At 35.1% G+C, this 22,812-nt stretch overlaps 2 protein-coding genes across 2 annotated transcripts; one reads left to right on the top strand and one right to left on the bottom strand.

Annotated features, from left to right (window-relative positions):
* Window positions 1-1,540: 1,540 nt before the first annotated feature.
* Window positions 1,541-4,613, top strand: LOC145033988 (peroxidase 11-like). Its single transcript, XM_078982437.1, has 4 exons — window positions 1,541-1,829; window positions 1,924-2,115; window positions 2,213-2,378; window positions 4,087-4,613. The coding sequence occupies exons 1-4, from the start codon at window positions 1,587-1,589 to the stop codon at window positions 4,509-4,511; spliced, it is 1,026 nt and encodes a 341-aa protein (XP_078838563.1). The 5' UTR covers window positions 1,541-1,586; the 3' UTR covers window positions 4,512-4,613.
* Window positions 4,614-7,988: 3,375 nt separating this feature from the next.
* On the bottom strand, window positions 7,989-14,380 carry LOC145037364 (ARM repeat superfamily protein). Its single transcript, XM_078986012.1, has 24 exons — window positions 13,939-14,380; window positions 13,314-13,412; window positions 12,983-13,204; window positions 12,782-12,901; window positions 12,613-12,696; window positions 12,473-12,532; window positions 12,261-12,386; window positions 12,096-12,157; window positions 11,920-11,976; window positions 11,677-11,800; window positions 11,411-11,542; window positions 11,244-11,324; window positions 11,066-11,179; window positions 10,883-10,962; window positions 10,643-10,778; window positions 10,415-10,564; window positions 10,261-10,346; window positions 9,823-10,010; window positions 9,654-9,746; window positions 9,403-9,590; window positions 9,162-9,273; window positions 8,805-8,950; window positions 8,538-8,654; window positions 7,989-8,453 (listed from the first exon to the last, which is right to left on the bottom strand). Exons 1-24 carry the CDS (start codon window positions 14,152-14,154, stop codon window positions 8,238-8,240), a joined length of 3,009 nt encoding a protein of 1,002 aa, XP_078842138.1. The 5' UTR covers window positions 14,155-14,380; the 3' UTR covers window positions 7,989-8,237.
* Window positions 14,381-22,812: the final 8,432 nt, after the last annotated feature.

The following is a 22,812-nucleotide window of genomic DNA, read 5'->3' as shown; positions in this document are numbered from 1 at the left end:
GGTAGGCCTATTTTTGCAATTTTAATCCCATAAGGTTTTCTGTTGCAATTTTTGTTCTTATTTGAGGTTTTTGAAAACATTTTTTTTGTATATTTTTGAAGAAAATTATTATTTTTACAGTCAAAATTGTATATTTACAAATGCTTTTATTTTTCCTTAAACAACACATTCTTGTCATTAGACATATCTTTTAAACTTTTTAACATTTGTGGAAAGAAAATATTATAAAAGTAACCAAAATCAATTAGAAAATATTTTACTTTAAATTTGAACTTTGAAATATGAAACAGTAGACATGTTTGGTCATTTATATTGAAATTCTTTTATTTACAACATGGATTAAATATTTTAGCTTATATTTTTAAAAATAAATGATAAAAATTAAGATAAAATACAACTACTTAGAACACAAAGTAAAAAATATATATAAGTGGAAGTAAAAAGAAACAAATCTATCTAAAGTAGTATCAATACAATTAAAATTAACATTTTTATAATTACAGTCATCTAACTTTCGAAATAAATTAATGTTTGCAAATGTATTATTATTGGTAAGGCTTTAAAGTTGTTTTAAGTTATCCCGTTTAATAAAATTTATTAATTTTTATCCGTGATTCTCACAGGTTGTAACCTAGTGTGTGTGTGTGTGTGTATATATATATATATATATATATATATATATATATATATATATATATATATATATATATATATATATAGGTTCAGGTTCATTTGAGACCATTCTAATTTTGTGAGACCGTGAGACCAAATCTAAAAATAATTTTAAAATGCAAAATAAATGGAAAAATCCAAAAATTCTTTTTTTAAATATTATTTTCGGAACTTGAATTAACTAAAAAAAATAAAAATAAAAAAAATTCTGTTTTTTTTTTTTGAAAAATACGTGAAATATTCTAAATAGAATATTACACTGACATATTCTAAAAAATAATTTTAAAATGCAAAATAAATGGAAAAATCTAAAAATTCTTTTTTTAAATATTATTTTCGGAACTTAAATTAACTAAAAAAAATAAAAATAAATAAAAAAAATTCTATTTTTTTTGAAAAATACGTGAAATATTCTAAATAAAATATTACACTGTACATATTCTAAAAATAATTTTAAAATGCAAAATAAATGGAAAAATCAAAAAATTCTTTTTTTAAATATTATTTTCGGAACATGAATTAACTAAAAAAAAATTAAAAAAAAATTAAAAAAAAATAAAAAAATGCATCTCACGGTCTCACAAAATATAAGTGGTCTCAAATGAACCTATATATATATATATATATATATATATATATATATATATATATATATATATATATATATATATATATATATATATATATATATATATATATATATATATATATATATATAAGGATCCTTGTGAATTTGGTCTTAGAGTACCCACCAATCAAACCAATAGTGGTTGCATCCTCTATTGACTAACAACACAAATTCACACAGACCTTCCATAGTTCTCAGCATTCGCACGTAAATTACTATGATATATAATTATATAGCCTCAGTCTCAACTCCATACCATCTCTGTCACGCACATTAATTAAGCACCATGAAAACCAGACCATCAACATGCATGTCCTTTCGATCCATCCTCAATCATCTTTTACTTATGAGTTTCTGTCATTTCACCATATTACATGCAACTGATCCTCCCTTATCCATGGAGTACTACAAGACGACTTGCCCAAACGCAGAAGCCATAATCAGGAAAGAAATGGAATGTGCTGTCTTAACCGAACCCCGAAACGCTGCCTTCATCTTACGTTTACATTTCCACGACTGTTTTGTACAGGTTCATCAACTACTAAAATATGTTTTAATCTTCTTTTGATTAATATATGAGGTTTGCATTTAGATATTTCTTGTTTTATTGGCGCTGTATGCAGGGATGTGATGGGTCAGTGTTGCTAGAAGACACAGTCACGTTTCAAGGAGAGAAGAACGCTCCCACGAATTTAAAATCGCTGAAAGGCTTTGACATCATAGATAGGATCAAAGAAAAGCTTGAATCCGAGTGTCCTGAGACTGTTTCTTGTGCTGATGCTCTTGCTATCGCTGCAAGAGATGCTACTGTACTGGTACATGAACACCAACATCAAGAATTTAATGAATTTCTGATATATAAGTAGTTTGTGATTTTTGTTTGTTTTAAATGCTTTTGGCTTGCGAGTTCAGGTTGGTGGACCTTATTGGGATGTCCCAGTTGGGAGGAAAGACTCGAAAACAGCTAGCTTTGCTGAGGTTGAAACAAATATACCAGGTGCCAACATTGGGCTGCTATCGATCATCGCTAAGTTCATATACCAAGGTCTATCTGTCACTGATATGGTAGCGCTTTCTGGTAAGCAAACCTCAATTGATATACGTAAGTAATTAAATGGGTGGGTCGGGTGGGGTTGGGTTGGATCGACACTTTTTTCTAATTCTCTTCCATGTAGGTTGATAATTCACATATACAAATATATAGTTACAGAAAATGTGATTTAAGGTTTTTATATAAAGAAATTATAAGTTATTATGCAGCGAGTAAATTTTAAAAGAAAATTGCAGACCCAAATTCCTTAATTATAAGTTATTATATAAAGAAATATATAGTTACCGAAAATGTGATTTAAGGTTTTTATATAAAGAAATTATAAGTTATTATGAGCGAGTAAATTTTAAGAGAAAATTGAAGATATAGCCAAATTCCTTAATTACTTTATGAAAAAAAAAAAAAAAAAAAAAAACTTAAATTACAAATATAGTCATTAAAATCGCACATGGATTAAGTCCGTCTGCGATTTTAGCATTTCATTTGCGAATGTACAAGTCTCTAAAACACAGTCGTGCTTAGCGACATTACGTTCGCAGGTGTTTTTTTTTTGTTTTTTTTTCCGTATAAATACCCTCATTTCTGACTAAAATTGCAGATGAACTAAGTTCATATGTGACTTCCTCTCATCCGACTTACGATTTTGTGTTTTTTCGTTTTAATTTTTTTTTTAAATTTCGACTACAAAATTGATATAGTTTAACTACGAAACTACCTTATTATATATAAAGTTTTGCAAAAAAACTATCAATTTAGTTCTTATTTCTTTGGAATATTTGTTTAAAACATCTCTAATAAAACAAATTCTCCAACAAAAACTTTGAAAAATAAAATCGTCTATAGTGCTTTCAGAGAAAGTTCTCCAAAAAAGAAGTTTGAAAAATGAAAGAAAAAAAAATTATATTTTTATACCCTTGGAAAATGGGAAATCATAAATGGATGCAAAATCACAGATGAATTGAATCTATCTATGAATGTACAAGTACCTAAAGCACATATATGTTTTAGCGACTTGTACGTTTATAGATGGACAAGTGAAATCATAGATGAACTAAATGGGTATTTTTGTAATTTGAGTTTTTTTCCACAAAGTAATTAAATGATTAAGCTAATTTTATAATTTTCTCAAATTTTAATTTACAAGTTTTACCTTTTCAAGTTGTTTCTTTTTTAAAACTTTAATTTTTCTTTCTATTTATAGGATTGTTAACAATAAAGCATAATATAAATACAAATTATCAATTTTTAGATCAATTAATTAAAAGTGATAAAATTTCAGAACATATCAAACCGAGTGAAGTAGCTAGTCAATTAACCTTTTCAATTTTTTAAATATATATAATTACAAAAATTATAATTCATTTAATAATCCACTTGTATATATGTTATTTGTAATTTTTAAGCCAATTTTTTAATGCGTTTTAGTTAAAAGAAAAACATAATTACCTTAAGAAATATACAAGCAAAAGAAGCTATTCTTTTTGGGCCACAAAAAATAAGCCTGTGCATACATATATTATAGAACACATCAAAAAACCTATTATGTAGTTTCCTGGGCTTTTGGTCCGTAAATTAAAATGGTAATATGTCACACGACCAACATAAACCAATATAAGAGAATACTATAACCTTATCGACGTATCGTCCTATACAAATGGATGAAATTTTATAAAGAGTTTATTATGACTGAAAATGGCGCTCATGTATGTTAGTTACCATGTAATTAATATGGCAGGTGTTCACACAATTGGCATGGCTAGGTGTACAAATTATCGAGGGAGAATCTATGGAGACTATCAAATAACATCCCTAATGAACCCGATCGCTGAGTCAAACCTGAAGAACTTAAAGTCAACATGCCCAGAAGTTGGAGGAGGGGACAATCATGTAACTGCATTGGACTACGTTTCACCTAATCTCTTCGACAACTCATATTACCATTTACTATTGAGAGGAGAAGGCCTTCTTAACTCGGATCAAGAACTGTACTCGAGTGTTCTTGGTGTGGAGACAAGGAAACTTGTGATGAAATATGCATTAGATCCAATTGCATTTTTTGAACAATTTTCAGAGTCAATGGTGAAGATGGGAAACATTACAAATCACGAAACTTATATCGATGGTGAGGTCAGAAAGAATTGTAGGTTCATCAATGAATAAAACTGGTTGTGTCTTCTTGTATCTTGTGATTTGTATTAATAAGAATGTGTACCAAGTGAAGAGTGTGAATAATAAAAGAAGAGTATGAGTTAAACCCATAAATGCAAAGCTCTCTTCTTCGTATATATTTGACATCCACCCAAAAATGTTTAGGTATATTAGATTTATTTGTTTTGAACTTATTGGAATCTAGCTTATATGTGTAATGTGTGTAACCTATGCATCCTACTGATCCTAGGCAGATAGAATCTAAGATCAAATAGTGAAGGGGAGGATAAATTAAAAGCAATCCATAATGGTGAATGCAAGTTCAAAATCAAAATTTTGTCTTTATTCTATCGACTTTAGTAATGGAAATAATGATAAGAAATCAAGAATGGTTTGAAGCAATAAAATTTAGTAATAGAACCTATAAGGGGTATTTTGGTCATTCATATGACTTATTTCAATATTTTGTATAGGTAGTGTTTGAATAGTGTTGTTCTAAGGAAACAAACTACAAGAAGACTAGCTAACCAAGGTGTGACTAAGGTGAGCATGTGTTGACATTTTCCCACTTTGGCGGTACATAGCTAAATGATATTATGATAATGAAATACTAGTGTTTTAATTTATGAAACATTATCGAAATGAAGGTGTTAAATACTTTTGAAATGAATGTTTTCAAAGAATGTCTTGAAAGCAAAACGTTTTGAAAGCTAATAATGTTTTGGAAGAATGAATGTTTTGATAACATGTTTGAAATGTTTTGAAATATAGATGTTTTACTTTGAAATAGGTCTTTTGAAACTAATGTATCGAATGTGTAAAGCATTGAAAGTATTGAAAATAATTTATTGCTCGAGCTTAATATCCTCCTAACAGGAAATATGTAGAAATTGAGTTTGTACCATTGGTAGTGAGTTAGAAACATCAAAGAATGAAACAAATTGAGCTATTTAATTTATTAGCAATCAATTAGCTGAAAAGGGACATAATTAACCTTTGGTAAAAGTAAAAAAAATGAGACAAGAATCTGAACTCCAAATTTATTATTCAGAAAGTAGTTAAAGTTGGTTATTTAGGACAAGCCTATGTTACTACATAGGAATGTAAACTTCAAAATTACAAGCAAGATCCAGTCTTTTGTTGCAGGTTATGACATACATAATTCATTGCTCAAATAAGTTTAACTGGTCTAAACTTCCCATTTTATGTCCAAGTCACTCTCTAATCACCCATGACAAGTACTTCCACCTGGCATAATAGCATTGACGAAGGGTATATTTTGTTGTGTCATGATTTGTACCCTGAGGAGAGAAAATTATACCCTAATATGGATCAGATAGGCTTACATTTTTCCTCAGAAGGAGTCTCAGAGTCATTTTCTGATTGGGGAAGACGTAGGGCAAGTCTAAAAGATGTTGCATTGATAACAACCCTAGAATGTTCGTCTCCAATTGTTTCGGTAATGGTTTGAGCATTGGAGTCAATAGTGCAAGAATAATAGAACTCACATACATGCTTAGGGTATAATGGCTCAAGAAAATCTCCAAATGCATAGCGAAGGGGTAGCTTCTGATGTAGTTAACAAAATCTTCAATCCCTGAGTTCTTGTATTGATTTGGGATGATATCAAGAATGCAGCGTTGTTTTCTTAGGTGTTGTTTGTTTTTTGAAAAAAACCTCTTCAAACCTCTTACTGCTGCGCGGTGCAGCACACGGGCAGCACTTTTCATATTGCAGTTGTTTGTTTTTTAGAAGTCTTCTGAGCCAAAAACCTCTGCGCAAGCTCTATTTGGCGCAGCACTTGTACTGCCTCTTCTAACCTCTTCCAACATCTTCTTCTTCTTTTTTTATTGCTGAAATTTTGATTATATGTTATTAAAATTTTATTTCACATTTTTTTTTCGTTTATTCTTATTGAATTTATTTTTCATTTTTTTATATTCAATAATGATAATTTCTTGATGAAATATCATTATTTTTTACTAAAATATCTTTATTTTTTGTTGAAATATCATTTTTTTTTACTGAAATATCATTAATTTTTACCGAAATGTTATACATTATTAAATTTTACGTATTAAAAAGTTACTTTTGGTTTCTAAAATTAGTTTATTTTAACTTTTTAATATCTGCAGCAGTATGCAGATGTTAAAAAAACAAACACGTTTCTTATTATAATCTGCAGTCGTTTGGTCCACCTCTTCTACTGCAGAGGGTTGCAGAGGTGGTCCGCAGACTTCATGAATTTTTGCTTCAGAAAATCAAACAGCACCTTAGATAAGAGAACTGGAAGGGGTATAGAGACTCCATGGTTGACATTGTAACTCCATCTAGTACAATCCATAATTAATGCAAGCCAACGAGGATATGGAACGTAGTGCATTCAACGAATTGATCGAAGAAGAGTTGAGCAAAATCCAGTCTTTTGTTATAGGGCATGACATACACAATTCATTGCAAAAATAAGTTTAACTGGTCTAAACTTCCCGTATTATGTCCAAGACACTTTCAAATAATCAAATCACCCATGATAAGTACTTTCACTAGCACAATAGCATTGGCGAAGGGTATATTTCGTTGGGTCACGAGTAGTACCCTGAGAGAAAATTATACCCTAATCTGGAACGAATAGACTTGAATTTTTACTCAAAAAGAGTTTGGTAATCGTTTAAAATGGATAATTATAATATTATGGCGTTACTCTAACCGTTTAATTTTTAAGGATAATTAAACGCTATAATTATATATTAATATAATTATACAACATAACAATTAGTCTAGAAACTTGAACTTACAAGGTTAAGACTACAACGATTAAGGTTTTTAAGCAATGGTTAATGAGATACATTTATCATATTTTGCAAAATACTTAGCTAAAACCTTGTAATCGTTAAATCTTAAGTGAGCGAGAAAGTTATGTTTAGATCTATACGGGTTGACACCCCCACCGGTGGTTGGAAGAATCTCGCTGGATGATAATTGTCTAAACATTTACGACATTTGATGAAGCGTCGTGTGGGGGATAATTTTTCTTCAAACTCGAACCCTCGATGAGAATACAACGCAATGTTTTAGGTCAAAATACCTTAGCTAAGTTATTGTACATGGGTTGAACCACAACTAAACGTAGACTAGTCACATATATTTAATTATGGTAAGACCGATACACAAGTAAACTTGGGTTTGGTGGCTGATAGACTAAAACGCTTGGAAAAATAGGAAACTCAAAATAAGATCATAGTTCATAACACAAAGGAGAACACTTCAACGTACCAATAGCACCTTACACATTAAAACAAGTCAAAACGCATAATCTAAAAACACACCAAAATACTAAAATAAAGTTAGCATACAAATTACCCCAAAACGCAAAACAATCTTGGTTTTCTTAGATAAGACAGGAACCAAGTGCGCAACAAAAACAAACTGTAAGGACCTTCCGAGTTAAAAAAATAAGTTGAGACCAAACATACAAATTACCCCAAACCATAAGGATATTACATGAAATTTATTGAAGTTTAAGCAAGAAAATTATACATGCCAATCATTACATTGTTTAGTTCATCACCTTGTCAACAAGGTAGACAGACGCCAAAGCAAAAATATATGAATTAGAAATACAAAATTTGGATACAAAGTTACAGATTATTTGATTGTAAATCACTGATACAAGAATATGAGAATGTCCAAATGCAAATGCAAGATCGAATTGCAGTGCCAGTAGTTGCAGCAAAAATATCATGTTCCAATGTTTCGATGACTATCAACAAATTCACGAAATAAAGACTTGAGAATCCTTCCACCCTTTCCCCTCATATGTTTATGATTCTTCTCTCCATCACTGGTTCTGCTTTCCACATAATCAAATGCTGCATCACCCAGAGCCTTTAGCCATACAGGTGCCAAAGATTCCGCTTCCCCATGCCTTAAATACTCACCCGGTAGACTCCGCACCTACAACAAACATCCGTATCAGTATCAATATCAGTATCAGTATCAGTATCAGTTATCAGTATCAGGGAAAAGACGCAATCTGACCGCAGAATGTAGCCATCCACGTAAAGAATCCCAAGAGAGAAGAGAATTCCATTTTGTTTTTTCACTAAAACTGCATACGGCCGCCAACTGTTGCAAGATAGTTGCAGATTTGTGAACCTACAAGGACGAAAAACCAAAAAGAAATATTTTTCAATTTACAAAATAAACAAATCAATGAGATAGTTTGTTGCTATTTCTTGCATTTAATCGGATCCTTCCTGTGTTTAATTAAATTAATGGATTATTATTATTATTATTATTGTTTACCCTTGACATTGCGGAAACGCCAAGTAAGGCATACACAACATTTGATACAATCCCTTCCCCGCTATGAGATATTACTTGAACCACCATGGATGCAGAGTTGGATGTCACTGATTCCAGCAATGAAGTCACCCCAAACTCAAGAAAACCTACAAAACACAACAAGGACTAGTTCAAATTTCAACATTTCACATCCATCCATCCATCACCTTCAAATAACAACACAAACAAATACCCCCAAACCTATACATACTAAAAACTGCAATACTTAGATTAAAACTGCTAAATTAAGAGATTGTTGTAATCTAGTCTTTTTCGGATAAATTTTGTTAAAAGTAGTTGTAGGTGAATGATGCTCACAAGACATATACGACATTGCTGCAAGTGCTGCTCCACGATGCATAGCTGTACAGCATATGGCTGCTTTCTGAAGTGAAACTTCAAGAAGAGGACCAGAAGAAGCTACTACTTCCTGTAAATTGTAATGCATCAAAACCCCATAATGATAAGGGCATTCACGTCTTTTGCACACACAGAGAGAGAGAGAGAGAGAGTCAGTTTAACAAACAGATCCTAAACCTAAAGAGATAGTGAATTTAACCTTTGGACAGCTGCAAAGAAAGATTGATGTGAAACTACAATAAGCCTCCACAAGATCAGGCTCTTGATCACACACATAAGAAGAATTTATCGCCATTACAGATGATGCATGTGTAAATCTTTCAAGCGTACTCATAAATAAACCTCCATATTCCTCCTTGTTACCGAATTCTTCAATCACAATACAAGCTGTAGACACAGTAACAACTAATAAATAAATAATAAGAAACCCAAAGGAAAAATCTAACTTACCTGTTTTAATGTAGCAGTCATGAGTTTGAAATGCTGCAAAATTTGTTGATAGGTAATCCAAGATTTTGGGCAACAGTGTCACAAAGTGATGACCTGTAATGTAAACAAACGAAATGGGATTATTTTGGATTGTTTAAATTTTAAAACTAAAATATTGAATCTTGATTACCTGCGGATTTGATTGCCTGTGAGAGAGCCCTGCATGCTGCCATGGATAGGCTTGTGTTCTCAATGTGCTCCGACTGAAAGAATTTTTCAAGCATAGGCCAAAAGGTCTCGAGAAGGGCAATTATGGAATTGTCGATGTCAGGAGATGTAGAGAGAGGTGTTACAACATGACCAAACACCGTTCCTATCCTGAAACCATTTGTTAAAACTTAAATCAAAAGACTGGATAAATTCAGGAACTTGTTTCGTTGGATGGAATGGAATCATAAATGAAAAGAATGAAACAGGTAATGGAATGAGTCATTACATTCCATTATCATGTTTGGTTTTGTCACTTGGTCTATAGGAATGGAATGAATCTTTTCAATTATAGCAAATACAATGTATAGTTTTAACTCTAACTGATTAAAAAAAAAGGTAACCATTTCAAGAGAAAAACCTGTAAAACCCCCTCACTGAAGAGTTGACAAGATGAGTATAAGCAGCTGGTAGTTGCCTCAAAGTGAGGACATGATCCACATCAATCTGAACCAAATCAAGTCATGGATTCAGAAAAGTTTTTAATTCTTTTTTAGTAAAGATAAAATTCTTACAAGTTTTCCAATAGATTCGAAGCTAGGAGAAAGCAACTTAAGCAACAAATTGTTCCTTAATTCCGTGTTGGGAAGGTGAGCAAGTATTAAAGTAACAGCACCAATAACATCTTCCTCATCTTCTAAAGGTAAGTGTCTCTTTTCCAATCCCTGAAATAAGGTAAAAGACGTAAACGCCCTCATCATTCAATATAGCCGTGCCTGTGACAAATAAGGCAACTAACTAACCTCTCCAATCCACATTAACATTTCTAAACTTGAAGGTTTGTGCATAACTGCAGTAGCATCTTCACAGAATTTTCTAAAGGCAGTTGCACAAGCATGTGAGCATAAAGGTTCTGACATACCAGCTGCAAAAAATAAACTGAAAACAGAAGATCAGAGGTAGATATATCATATATTAAATGAAATTGAAAGCCAATGTATTTGAACTCTATTTTATGAAATTTTAAAGAAGAGAATCCTTACAGTAATGGCCTGGCATTAGTTACATAAGAAGACATCCACTTTGAATAGGAACCAATAACATCTACAAGTGATCTATGTACCTAAAATGTAATGTACACATGAAAAGATAGATTAAATTATATACTTGAATTCTGCATTATGAACAAAAAAAAAAAAAAAAAAAAAAAAAAAAAAAAGACATACAATGCACATAAAGCCTTTTGGTTCGTATGATTCCCTGTCACATAAAATTGTCACCAAGTGCAAAACCATGGAGAGATCAAATGTTTGACCTTCTTGTAGTACTACATCAGCAACCTGGAAAAGAAAATTCATATTTTATAATACAATTTTGGAAAATAAAATAGTAAAAGAAACTGACCACATTAAGAGCAGACATTCTGGTTTCCACCTCCTTCCATGGAATTTGCACGTTTGAAGACAACCAACCACCAAAAAAAATCTGATTCCCAAAAATTATTTATCATTTTAAAGATGAGAATATAATTCATAATTATTGGGAAGAGATTAAGTCATTAAGACAAGAACCTTTTGCAAAAACACAGCAGACTTCAAAAGCTGGCAAATGTCCACCAAAAGCTCAACTAAATTTAATCTAAACTGAGCAAGCCCATCTGGCAACTCCCTTGTTGCAGTATCACCATATGTTGCGTCATCCACCTACCACAGTTGATGTCTACTTTAATGTTATTAATGAAGAAATGCATGCATAACTGAAACTAAAATATTTAGCATGCATCTGAACATGTCATATAGATATAATGATAGTCATGACAAAATTAAAAAGGAAATACCTGAGAACGACTCAGAAGTGCATCAAGCAATGCTAAAAATACTGGACAAAAAACACCTTTGACATGTTTACCATTTTCTGTGAGCTCATCTTCCATTCTGACAATATTGCTAGCAAGACTACACCTAAAAACCAGAAAGAACAAACAAACTCAATTTGAAACAATAATTATTTTCATTTCTTGTGTAACTGAAGAATTAACAACTTTCTTGATGTTGACTAAATTGGGGGGAAAAAAAGTTACCAAAACTGCAAAGTTGAGTCTGCAATCTCCCAATCTTGACTTGGAAACGATACACAACTGCCAGCAACCACATGGATTTAAATGTAACATGGAATTAATATTATGTTGCTTAAGAAAAACTGCAAAAAGAAAAAAAAAAAAAAAAAAAAAAAAAAAGTATTAATTTCTGTTCTTACCTCAAAAGTGCATCCACCAGGACAAGTGCTTCGGAATTGGCTTCTATAATCAAGCTTGGAGCCTAGATATCAATAAACTATAAGTTTTTGCTATACGATATTTGTTGGTTTTATTATAAAAACATAATAAAAAAAAAAAAGCAATAACATGAGTAAATTACTTACAGCCTGACCAATCTCTGACATCAAGCATGCAAGACCACTAATTACTTTCTCATCTCCACTACTAAAAGCTCGAAGGAGAACATCTTTAAGAAACCCTACCTTCAATATAAGAACTTGTGGCAATCCCTGTAGGAAGGAGAAAAGAAAGTCAAATATAACATCATTGACCAAGTAAAAAAAAAAAAAAAAAAAAAAAAACATGCCATGCATACCTCATGTCGACTAACAAGCTCAATGAGAACTTCAATTGCCAAATCAAACGAGGACAAAACCTACAAACAATCAGGGGGGAAATGTAAGTCCAAATGTCATTTATAAAATGACCAAAAAGGACATGGGAATGGGTTTTCACCTGCACGGAGTTGAAAACAAAATTAAGAAGGGGATGGGCTAGTAATGAGACTGGTAAGATTTCTGAGAAGCATCCTGCTCGAATCTGAAAAAAAAAAATATAGTTTTTTATAAAATATGTAAAGATTTATAAGACAAAGAAGCCTTTAAATGCCATATATTTGTCCTACCCAACTTAACAAACAACGCAGTATCTTTCTGCTTCTGTCATGTAACTGAATCACACCATCAAAGCTTTCCTTTGACTGCTGAAGTAGAAACTCAAGCACTGATGATGTATGTGAGAGTAGCTGCTAAATATATGTTACTTACTACAGACAGTAGTAAAATTAGAGCAAAAGGAAATGATTGAAAGGTCAAAGGTCTAGTACCTCTGGACCATAGTCAACTCTATGACCAGACTTGGTCTTATAAGTAGCACATTCATCTTCAACAACTTCAGGTAAGACTGTGAGCATTTCTAAAACAGCAATATTGCCATCATTCTGACCTTGAAGATTCTGAAGACTATAAAATAGCTTCTCGATTGGTTTGTGGTATTCTACAGCATGAAGAATGAGAGTGGATAGAGCCAGGCAAATTTGTGTTAAGAGCTACACCAACATAACACACACACACACACAAACAGAAAATAAGTTAGAAAATTACATTTTATTACACAAAATGCTACAAAAATTGCATGAAGAATGAGAGGAATGTTACCTGGGGAGGGCCCAAACTAAATCTTTTAGCAGCCAGAAGGAGAGCATTAACAAGAGACTCCTTTGCTTCCAGTTGTAGACAATGTCCTTCATTTTGGATCTAAAAAATGACAGGATACATGGAAGATTCATTATATCGTGCATTTTTTTTGTAGAATAAGAGATCTTCTATATGAATGGAAATTTGGAAGAGGACATTTCACAAGACTAAAAGATAAATATTGGAAAAGGTTAGGAAGCAGTGAGGTAAAAAGTTCATGGAGTATGCTATGTAGGAAAATACTGAATGCAAGAAGTTATCATGCGTGGATGTTACAACTTGATGGAAATCGACTTATTTGATACTGAGTATAGCAGTAGTGTGCGAAAGAACGTTTGATAGGTTAGTAAATAAGGATTTGGAGAACTATTATGTTCCATTCTAGAAGGTCGTAACCACATTTCAATTTACAGGCCAATGACAAACCTAAATCAAGGTAATTGCAGTTAATTGTTCCTAATAAAAATCCGGTAACCCTATTTTCGTTGAAGGTGGAGATAGTGGTCGTGAATATGAGAAAATAATCTTTACTTCACAGTTCACAAGTGGACGTAATTTGTTCAATAAATATCCAATAGAGCCTAACCTTTCGCTTAAGAACTTGAGCAGCGAAGAACTCAACTTCGAAGTCGGAAACGTATGGCTTAGGATGGTCAGAGGTCAGAATTGAGGTGGCGATCTCCCAAGCAGCATCTGTCTGCTGGAACTGAACTAGCCACTGATTAGCAGAGACGCGATTGCAAGATTGAGCATCGTGATTCAGGACGTGAACCGCATGCGCCACCTGGTTTTGTAACTCCATTCAAAATCTCATCGTCACCGGAGGCGATGCCCTGAAGTGACCAGGTTTTCTTATAGACACCTGCCGTCCTCCGTCGAAATCATTTCTTATTTTGATAATAATCGCAGTTGGGTTTCTGGAGCAAAACAAGTGTTATACGGGATTCACTGTTGTGTGCTGATTTTTGTCGCTGAACTCTATCTCTCATCCATGAGTAGTCGTTACCCTAACTTGCAGGAAGACGATATGGAAATTTACGTTTTTAACCTGTAACTTATACCAACGTACTATTTAGGTCCACTAATAAACACTTTTCTCTTAAAGAGCCAACAATTAGTTTCTATCTCAAAGTCTCGAACGCTGCCTGCTGCTCAGGCCCCCCGCGAAAGACTACGACTTTCTTCATCAACCGGGTGAGGGGTATAGTTATTTTGGAGAAGTCCTGAACGAATCTCCGATAGTAGCCTGCCAACCCCAAGAAACTCCGAATCTCAGATTGAGACTTCGGAACCTCCCATCTCATCACAACCTCTACTTCGGCCAGGTCAACCAAAATACCATTGACAAGGTGCTCAAGAAACTGCACCTCGCGTAACCAGAACTCGCACTTGGAGAACTTGGCGTACAAGCTCTCTGTGACATCCCCATTTTCACGGCCAGAAAAGACCAATTTTGTTTATGCTTTATAAAAATCAGAGTACCTCTTTTAATAAAAATGTTGCGGAATTTGTTCCAAGTAAAACATGATAAATATGTTATCAAAGCACTTCCGAAGAAAAGTATTTTTATTCATTTTAAAACATTTGAGATGTCATCGTCAATACAGAAACATAAGCATAAACAGAAGTTACATTCATTATCACTAGTGATTTGTATTTCCTTAATCTCTCAGTGTAATGTGACTTCATATCAACACTTGTTATATAAATAAACTGAGTGGGTCATATTGGGAAACCTGGTGAGTACATAGGGATTTCAATCCCACAATGTTATAGCATATATATAGTTTAAAACTCACAAAATATACAATTTCACCATATATATATAAACAACTCTTATCCCACCCCGTCAATCCTCACAACGAGACTATCCATACTCTCGGACCTAAGATTAGCCATTTTACCTAATCCATACTCCCGGATCAGAAATGAACGACTTTACCTAATCCATACTCTCGAACTAGGGACGAATGACTAATCCATACTCTCAGATTAATGATGAATGATTATGCCTAATCCATACTCTCGGACTAGGGACAATGGCTATGTCTAATCCATGCTCCTGGATCAATGACATATACTAAGGTTTTATTCTCTGAGTATAATTCATTCGTTCTCGTAAGAAAACACAACCCAATATTCCTCATAATTAATTTAGGTTTACTCTTTATCCTAAATCAGCATATGTAATCAGGTATGTTCTTTAACAAGTATCTCAGGCAACATCAAATAATTCGCACATAAACATACATTTAATAATTCAATCGATACTTGTATTAAAATCATGTTTATGAAAGGGACTATGCACTCACTTGAAAAGGTGGTGATTCCGAACTGAGACAGCGCTTCGCTTCTTAAAAATAATTTCCTTCAACGAAACCTAGTATTATTACCACTAGAGTTTAGTCTATTATTTGTCGAGACTAATTAATAGTCTAGCTATTATTACTATTATATAAGCGTTAAACAATACTTATATAACCCATAATAATAGCCCAAGTACTTATTATAAGTTTCTAATAACGTTACTATAAGTAAATAAAAACTATATTAAAAATAGCGTAGGCGTAGCTCACTTACAACAAATTTTATAGAAAACCGGGCTTTGCTTGGAGCAACATTCCTGAGCCGAAAAGCTCTTCTTCTCGGAGTCGTCGAGCACTGCGGGGCTTCCGCCACGTGCTAGGGGGGTTCCCTAGGATTTTCCGGGGGGGGGGGGGGGGGGGTTTCGGGGCTAGAGAGAGGTTCTAGAGAGAGATTAAAGAGAAGAAAGAATGGGAAATGTGTGAAGAAAATGAAGCTGGGAGAGGTTCTATTTATAGGGTGAGAATGGTTGAACTTGGTGCCACATGTCACCATCTAGTGGAAAGACTTGGGGAGAAAGCAAGGGCCAAGATTGTGCCACATCACCCGTTTTCGCACAGCACACTTCCGACTTCTAAAATCCATAACTTTCACATACGACCTCTTTTTTTGACGTTATTTATACCCACGCATAGGTAAAAATAAGATCTACTACTTTCATTTTGACTTCGTCGGCTAATTCTCGACCGATATTAAATTTAACAGTACGAGGAAATTATACTATTAAATGTCTGCGTAAAATTCATAACTTCTACATACGGACTCTGTTTTCATCTGTATTTTTGCCGTTGAGTTCCTATTAATGAGATCTTGAATTCTCATTTAGGTCGCATAGGCCATAAACCGCTCGAACTAAAATTCGAGTTTCGGGTCGTGCACTACTATATCAAATCTTAGAAAATTCATAACTTCCTCATACGAAGTCAGATTTCGGCATTCTTTTTTTGTATGTTCTCGGTTTAACATATACTACAACTTTTATTTGGATCGATAACGCTAAAAAGTCCTTTATCAAAAATTCACTATTTACGTCTCCAGGTGCCGTGCCGGTTTTGCCGTAAAACTTCGACGGACCATAACTTCTTCGTTATAACTCAGATTTCGGCGTTCTTTATATGTACGGAACCCTTGAGACATATTATAAAACTTCGTTAAGATTATTTATTCTAAGTAATCTTTTGTCAAAAAGTCGTTTTCGACCCCTATTATCTCTAAATTGACTAGTCCGAATCTACGGGCGTTACAATCTCCCTCCTCAGGGTATCCGACACCTCTCGCAAGTGCGCCTCGTGCTGCTACCGCATCTTGGAATAAACCAAGATGTCATCAATGAAAACTATCATAGACCGATCTAGCATTGGTCTGCATATGCAATTCATGAGATTCATGAACGCGACAGGAGCATTAGTGAGCATGAAGGGCATCAACACAAACTCATAGTGGTTATAGCGAGTCCGAAAAGCAGTCTTCTATACGTCCTCGTATCTAACCCTCGTCTGATGGTAGCCTAAGCGTAAATCTATCATCGATAACCATGACGCCCCCTGTAGCTGGTCGAAGAGATCATCAATCCTCGGGAGTGGGTAACGGTTCTTCACCGTTACCTTGTTCAGCTCCTGGTAATCTATACACATCCGATGCGACCAATCCTTCTTCTTCACAAACAGGATCGGGGGTCCCCAAGGAGAACTACTCGGTATAATGAATCCCTTGTCTAAAAATAATTTCCTTCGACGAAACCTAGTATTATTACCACTAGAGTTTAGTCTATTATTTCTCGAGACTAATTAATAGTCTAGATATTATTACTATTATATAAGCGTTAAACCATACTTATATAACCCATAATAATAGCCCAAGTACTTATTATAAGTTCCTAATAACGTTACTATAATTAAATAAAAACTATATTAAAAATAGCATAGGCGTAGTTCACTTACAACATATTTTATAGAAAACCAGGCATTGCTTGGAGCAGCATTCCTGAGCCGAAAAACTCTTCTTCTTGGAGCTGTCGAGCACTGCGGGGCTTCCGCCACGTGCTAGGGAGGTTCCCTAGGCTTTTCGGGGGTTTCGGGGCTAGAGAGAGGTTCCATAAAGAGATTAAAGAGAAGAAAGAATGGGAAATGTCTGAAGAAAATGAAGCTGGGAGTGGTTCTATTTATAGGGTGAAAATGGTTGAACTTGGTGCCACATGTCACTATCTAGTGGAAAGACTTAGGGAGAAAGCAAGGGCCAAGATTGTGCCATATCACCCGTTTTCGCACAACACACTTCCAACTTCTAAAATCCGAAACTTTCACCTACTAAGGGTAACGTCTAGCCCTCGCTGCTGAACATAAAGTAGGTCCAAGCTGTGGCATCTTGCCCTTAATCACCAGCTCTCTCCACTTGGGGTCCTAACCTATAACAACTGTTGCGCACAGTCGATCACTGCCCCATTGGGGCTTAACCAATCCATGCCTATAATAACCTTGTTCCCACGCAACGGAATAGGAAACAAGTCTACTAGGTAACACTCCTCATATAGTCTAAAAACACAATTCCTAAAAGCCTTTGCTGCTCTTACTGATCGGTCGTAAGCAATCTCTACCTGTAGAGGGCAATCAAACATGCCTGAAGACTCAGGGAACCTCTTGCTAAGTGCGAGAGAGACGAACGACCAGGTAGTCCCCGAATCGAATAACACTTAGATTGGTATACTGTCACACCCTGAAACCGATGGCGAAAACGTTCCGGGGCGGAGGACGTCATGTAAAGTATCACAACTAATGTACAAAGTAAGCATAGTAAACACAAAACATTACATTACATAGAAGTATTTACATTTGTTTGAAAGTAAAGACATACATGTTTTATCTATACATTAGTTTGAACAAAAGTAGAGACGTGACTGCTAAAATGCTCTGTCTTCTCCAAAAGATCGCGGGGTACCTGTCTAATGTGGACCTGAGAATAAAAGCAGTTTGAAAATCAACATAAAGTTGGTGAGTTCATAAGCGGTTTGTTTTCTGAAAATGAACAAGTTTCCATTGGTTTTCTAAAAAAGTGTTATCCAAGAAAATATCATATTTTCTTATAAGTAAAGTTTAGTTATCCGCTTGTTATACAGTTTGGTTATGAACAGTTCAGTTATCCCAGGAAAATCCCTTATTTTCCTTAAAAGTTTTTAGTTGGTTATCAGTTCTGAATGTAATGTACAAGTATCTACCATACTTAAAGTGTTTGTGTGAAGTTTCCTAAAAACCTGGTTATCCTTGAAATGTATGTTAGTTTTAACATGTATATAAAACTATTGTGTGAGAAGTAAACTAATTCTTAAGGTTATTAGTTTACTAGATCCATTATTACTAACAAGTAAATCTCTGTTATCTAAATTGCGAGTTCCATAACCATACGATAGACTAGATATGGCAATAAGAAGTCTAGTATCATTTTAAGACTTTCATCACCCGTAGACCTGCCGGTCCCACTGTAGCTAGCAGCAAGGTACGGGGTAGTCAGCCCCATATAGATCTATACACTCAAGTCACGCTGTCCGTCCAGAAGATTCTAGTTATGGGGGCGGTCCTCCACTCGCGTATCTCTATGGAGTGTTTCAGAGGATGTGTCTCCAATTATTGAGATTAACAAATTTACAAGTAATAATGCGGAATTTCCTGTTTGTGATTCTGGTTACAAATGGGGTCCTCCACTCGCGTATCTCTGTGGAGTGTTACCGAGGACGTATCTAAATTTCTAAGTTTATTGACTTTTAACAATAATGAAGTGGAAAATCATTTGTGAAATATATAATTTAACACAATATAATAAGATTTGTAATCAGTTGGAAAACTAACTCTGCAAATCAAACAATTGGTTAATACGGTTTCGGTTGTTAAAAGTATACGAAGTATGAAACATTTCAAAAGAAATATTAGGTTGAGTACAAGATATTCTTGTACTTTTGCTTATATCCCCCCCCCCCCCGAAAACATTGAAAACATGGAAAAGTTTAGGGGTATGAACTCACCAGACGAGAAACGTGTCGATTGGATGCTAAGTGTCAGTTCGGGGCTTGAATACATGTGAGGTTCCTATGTAATACGAAGAGATACATAATTGTATCTAATTAGACTTTGAACTACCAAATATGTAAGACAATACACTCCGAGACGCAAAAACACTTTATTTCAAGTGTTAGGAGTGACCTGGGTAGCACGTAAGGATGTGTAGGGCCTAGATAAGGAGTTTACTCTTCAAGAGTAAGCCCGTAGAGGTGTTTACGGTCCAAAGACCATGTCCCCGTGAGTTTACAGCCATAAACTCATGGGTGGTGTGCTTTTGGATGTTTAAAGGCCTTACAATGCACAAAGGAAGGTTCTAGGGTTGATTTCATGGCTTAGGAAGTGATCAGGTATTGAATTGACCTTGGAAAAGGATTTTATGGTTCTTGAATGGCACTTGGGGAGTTTACTACCATAAACACATGAGTTTACAGCCGTAAACTCATGTTTTTCCATGAATTATGTCTTTTGGTGGTTGTTGGTTAAGCATACAAGGTTCTAGACCCAATTCTAAGTCATACAAGGTGTTAAGGGCACTTAAACACCCCGTTGAAGGTGTTTACAGTTTTGGGAGACATTCCCAAACCATAAACTCAAGTGTGACACATTTTTGTATGTTTTGGTGCATCATACGAAGGAGTACAAGGTTCTAGGCACTCATGGAAGCCTTTGGAGGTGTTTAAGGGGCAACTTAACACTTTAAAAGGTGTTTATGGTCCTTGAAGATGTGTTTACAGTCCAAGAATGTTCTTGAGCCGTAAAATCATGTTTACTACCCAAATAACATGATTTTGGTGTTCAAATCTCGTATATGCAAGTCCTTAAGCCATATCTAAGCATTAGAAGGGATTTGGAAGGGTTTTGGGGCTTCAAAACCCCTTTAAGGGAGTTTACGGTTTTGGGAGGTGTTCCCAAACCGTAAACACAAGTTTTTGATGGTTTTGGGTAGTTTAAACATCGATTTGCATGATAACCAAGCTTAGAAACATGCTAGGATAGATTACTTACCAAATTGAAGTTTGAAAGGGGTGTTTTTGGCTCAAATTCGAGTTTTAGAGAGAGAGAGAGTAGAGAGAGAAAGTTTATGAGGTGGGTAAAAAGTCTTCAAAAGATGACCACTCAACCTTTCTATAAGGGTTGGGCTTGAGACCCGGTGGAAATCTACCTGATACCGACGTTAAACGGGGTTTAAAATTTTACCCGATTAAATTGTCGTAATTACAACTTAGTCATAACTAAAAAATTTCCAAAAAATAATTTGGGGTGTTTTCATGTGTTTTTATTGCGTTTCGACACTTATGACGTCAAAATAAAAAGTCCCAATTTAATTAATTTAAACCAAAAGTTAACGGAAAAATTGGAATACGAACAGTTTTATTAACGGGAATGGGTTGCAATGACGGAATAAATTACGGGTTGTCACATTATCCCCCCCGTTAGAGAAAATTTCATCCCGAAATTTGAAATTAAGATACAAATCATGGAATTAAAAAGAGATGCAGATATTTTTGTTTCATCCAGTCTTCGCGCTCCCAAGTGAATTCGGGTCCCCGCTTGGCATTCCAGCGAATCTTCACTATCGGGATGCGACTTTGTTTTGTACGTTTGATCTTTCAATCAATGATTTCGATGGGTTTTTCCACAAAGTTTAGGTTTTCGTTGATCTCTATCTCGTTAAGAGGGATCACGAGGGTTTCATCGGATAGACACTTTTGTAGATTTGAGACGTGGAAGACTGGATGGATGTTGCTAAGTTCTTGAGGTAGTCAGAGTTTGTAGGCTACGGGACCGATCCTAGCGAGGATCTCGAAAGGTCCTATGTACCTCAGGTTAAGTTTTCCACGCTTTCCAAAGTGTATCATGCCTTTCCAGGGCAAGACCTTCAATAGGACACGATCTCCAACCTGGAATTCCAAGGGTTTTCGTCGTTTATCAACGTAACTCTTCTATCAGTCTCGTGAAGCTTTCAGTCGCTCTCGGATTTGGATGATCTTCTCGGTGGTTTCGTGGATGATTTCAGGACCAGTGAGAGCACTGTCGGGGACTCGACTCTTGGCTAGCTGCGTGTCCCCTACCTCGGCCAAGCACAGAGGGGATTTGCACTTACGACCGTAGAGGGCTTCGAACGGGGTAGCGTTGATACTGGCGTGATAGTTGTTGTTATACGAGAACTCGATCAAGGGTAAATGGGTGTCCAATGAATTTCCAAAATCAATGACACATGCTCTCAGCATGTCTTCTAGGGTCTGGATAGTTCTCTCACTCTGTCCGTAAGTCTGAGGATGGTAAGTTGTACTCATGTCCAACTTAGTTCCAAGATCTTTTTGAAGGGACTACCAAAACCTTGAGGTAAACTTGCTATCTCGATCGTAGATAATGGACACAGGCACACCGTGCAGTCGGACTATCTCTTGGATGTAGGTTCGTGTAAGTCTTTCCATCTTGAATGATTCTTTGATCGGAAGGAAGTGATCAGATTTTGTCAGACGATCGACAATTACCCAAATGGTATCGTACCTACTCGGAGATCTGGGTAATTTGGTGATGAAATCCATGGTAATCATTTCCCATTTCCACTCAGGTATCTCAGGCTGCTGGAGCAGACCCGAGGGCTTTTGATACTCGACTTTTACCTTGGTGCAAGTCAGACACTTGCCCACGAAGGTTGCGATTTTGGCTTTTATGTTTGGCCACCAATATTGTTTCTTGAGATCCAGGTATAGCTTGTCCGAACCTGGGTGAACAGAGTATTTGGTCTTGTGAGCTTCGTTCATAACAACTTCTCTGAAACCTCTGAACTTTGGAGTCCAGATTCGATCCATGAAACAATAGACTCCGTCATTTATGATCTCAAGTTTCTTATCCATTCCCCTCAAGGCTTCATTCAACACGTTGTCTGGTTCTAGGGCTTTCAACTGGGCTTCTCGGATCTGTGTGGATAAGTGGGAATGGATGGTCTTTGTCAATGTCTTCGCCTTGTTGCTTGAGCTTTCCTTTCAACTAAGGGCATTTGCTACCACATTGGCCTTGTCGGGATGGTCGCAGATTTC

The sequence above is a fragment of the Lactuca saligna genome, chromosome 3 (genome assembly GCF_052625555.1).
Source record: "Lactuca saligna cultivar CGN05327 chromosome 3, ASM5262555v1, whole genome shotgun sequence".
Taxonomy (NCBI): Eukaryota; Viridiplantae; Streptophyta; class Magnoliopsida; order Asterales; family Asteraceae; genus Lactuca; species Lactuca saligna.
This window is presented reverse-complemented; position numbering and strand designations above follow the sequence as displayed.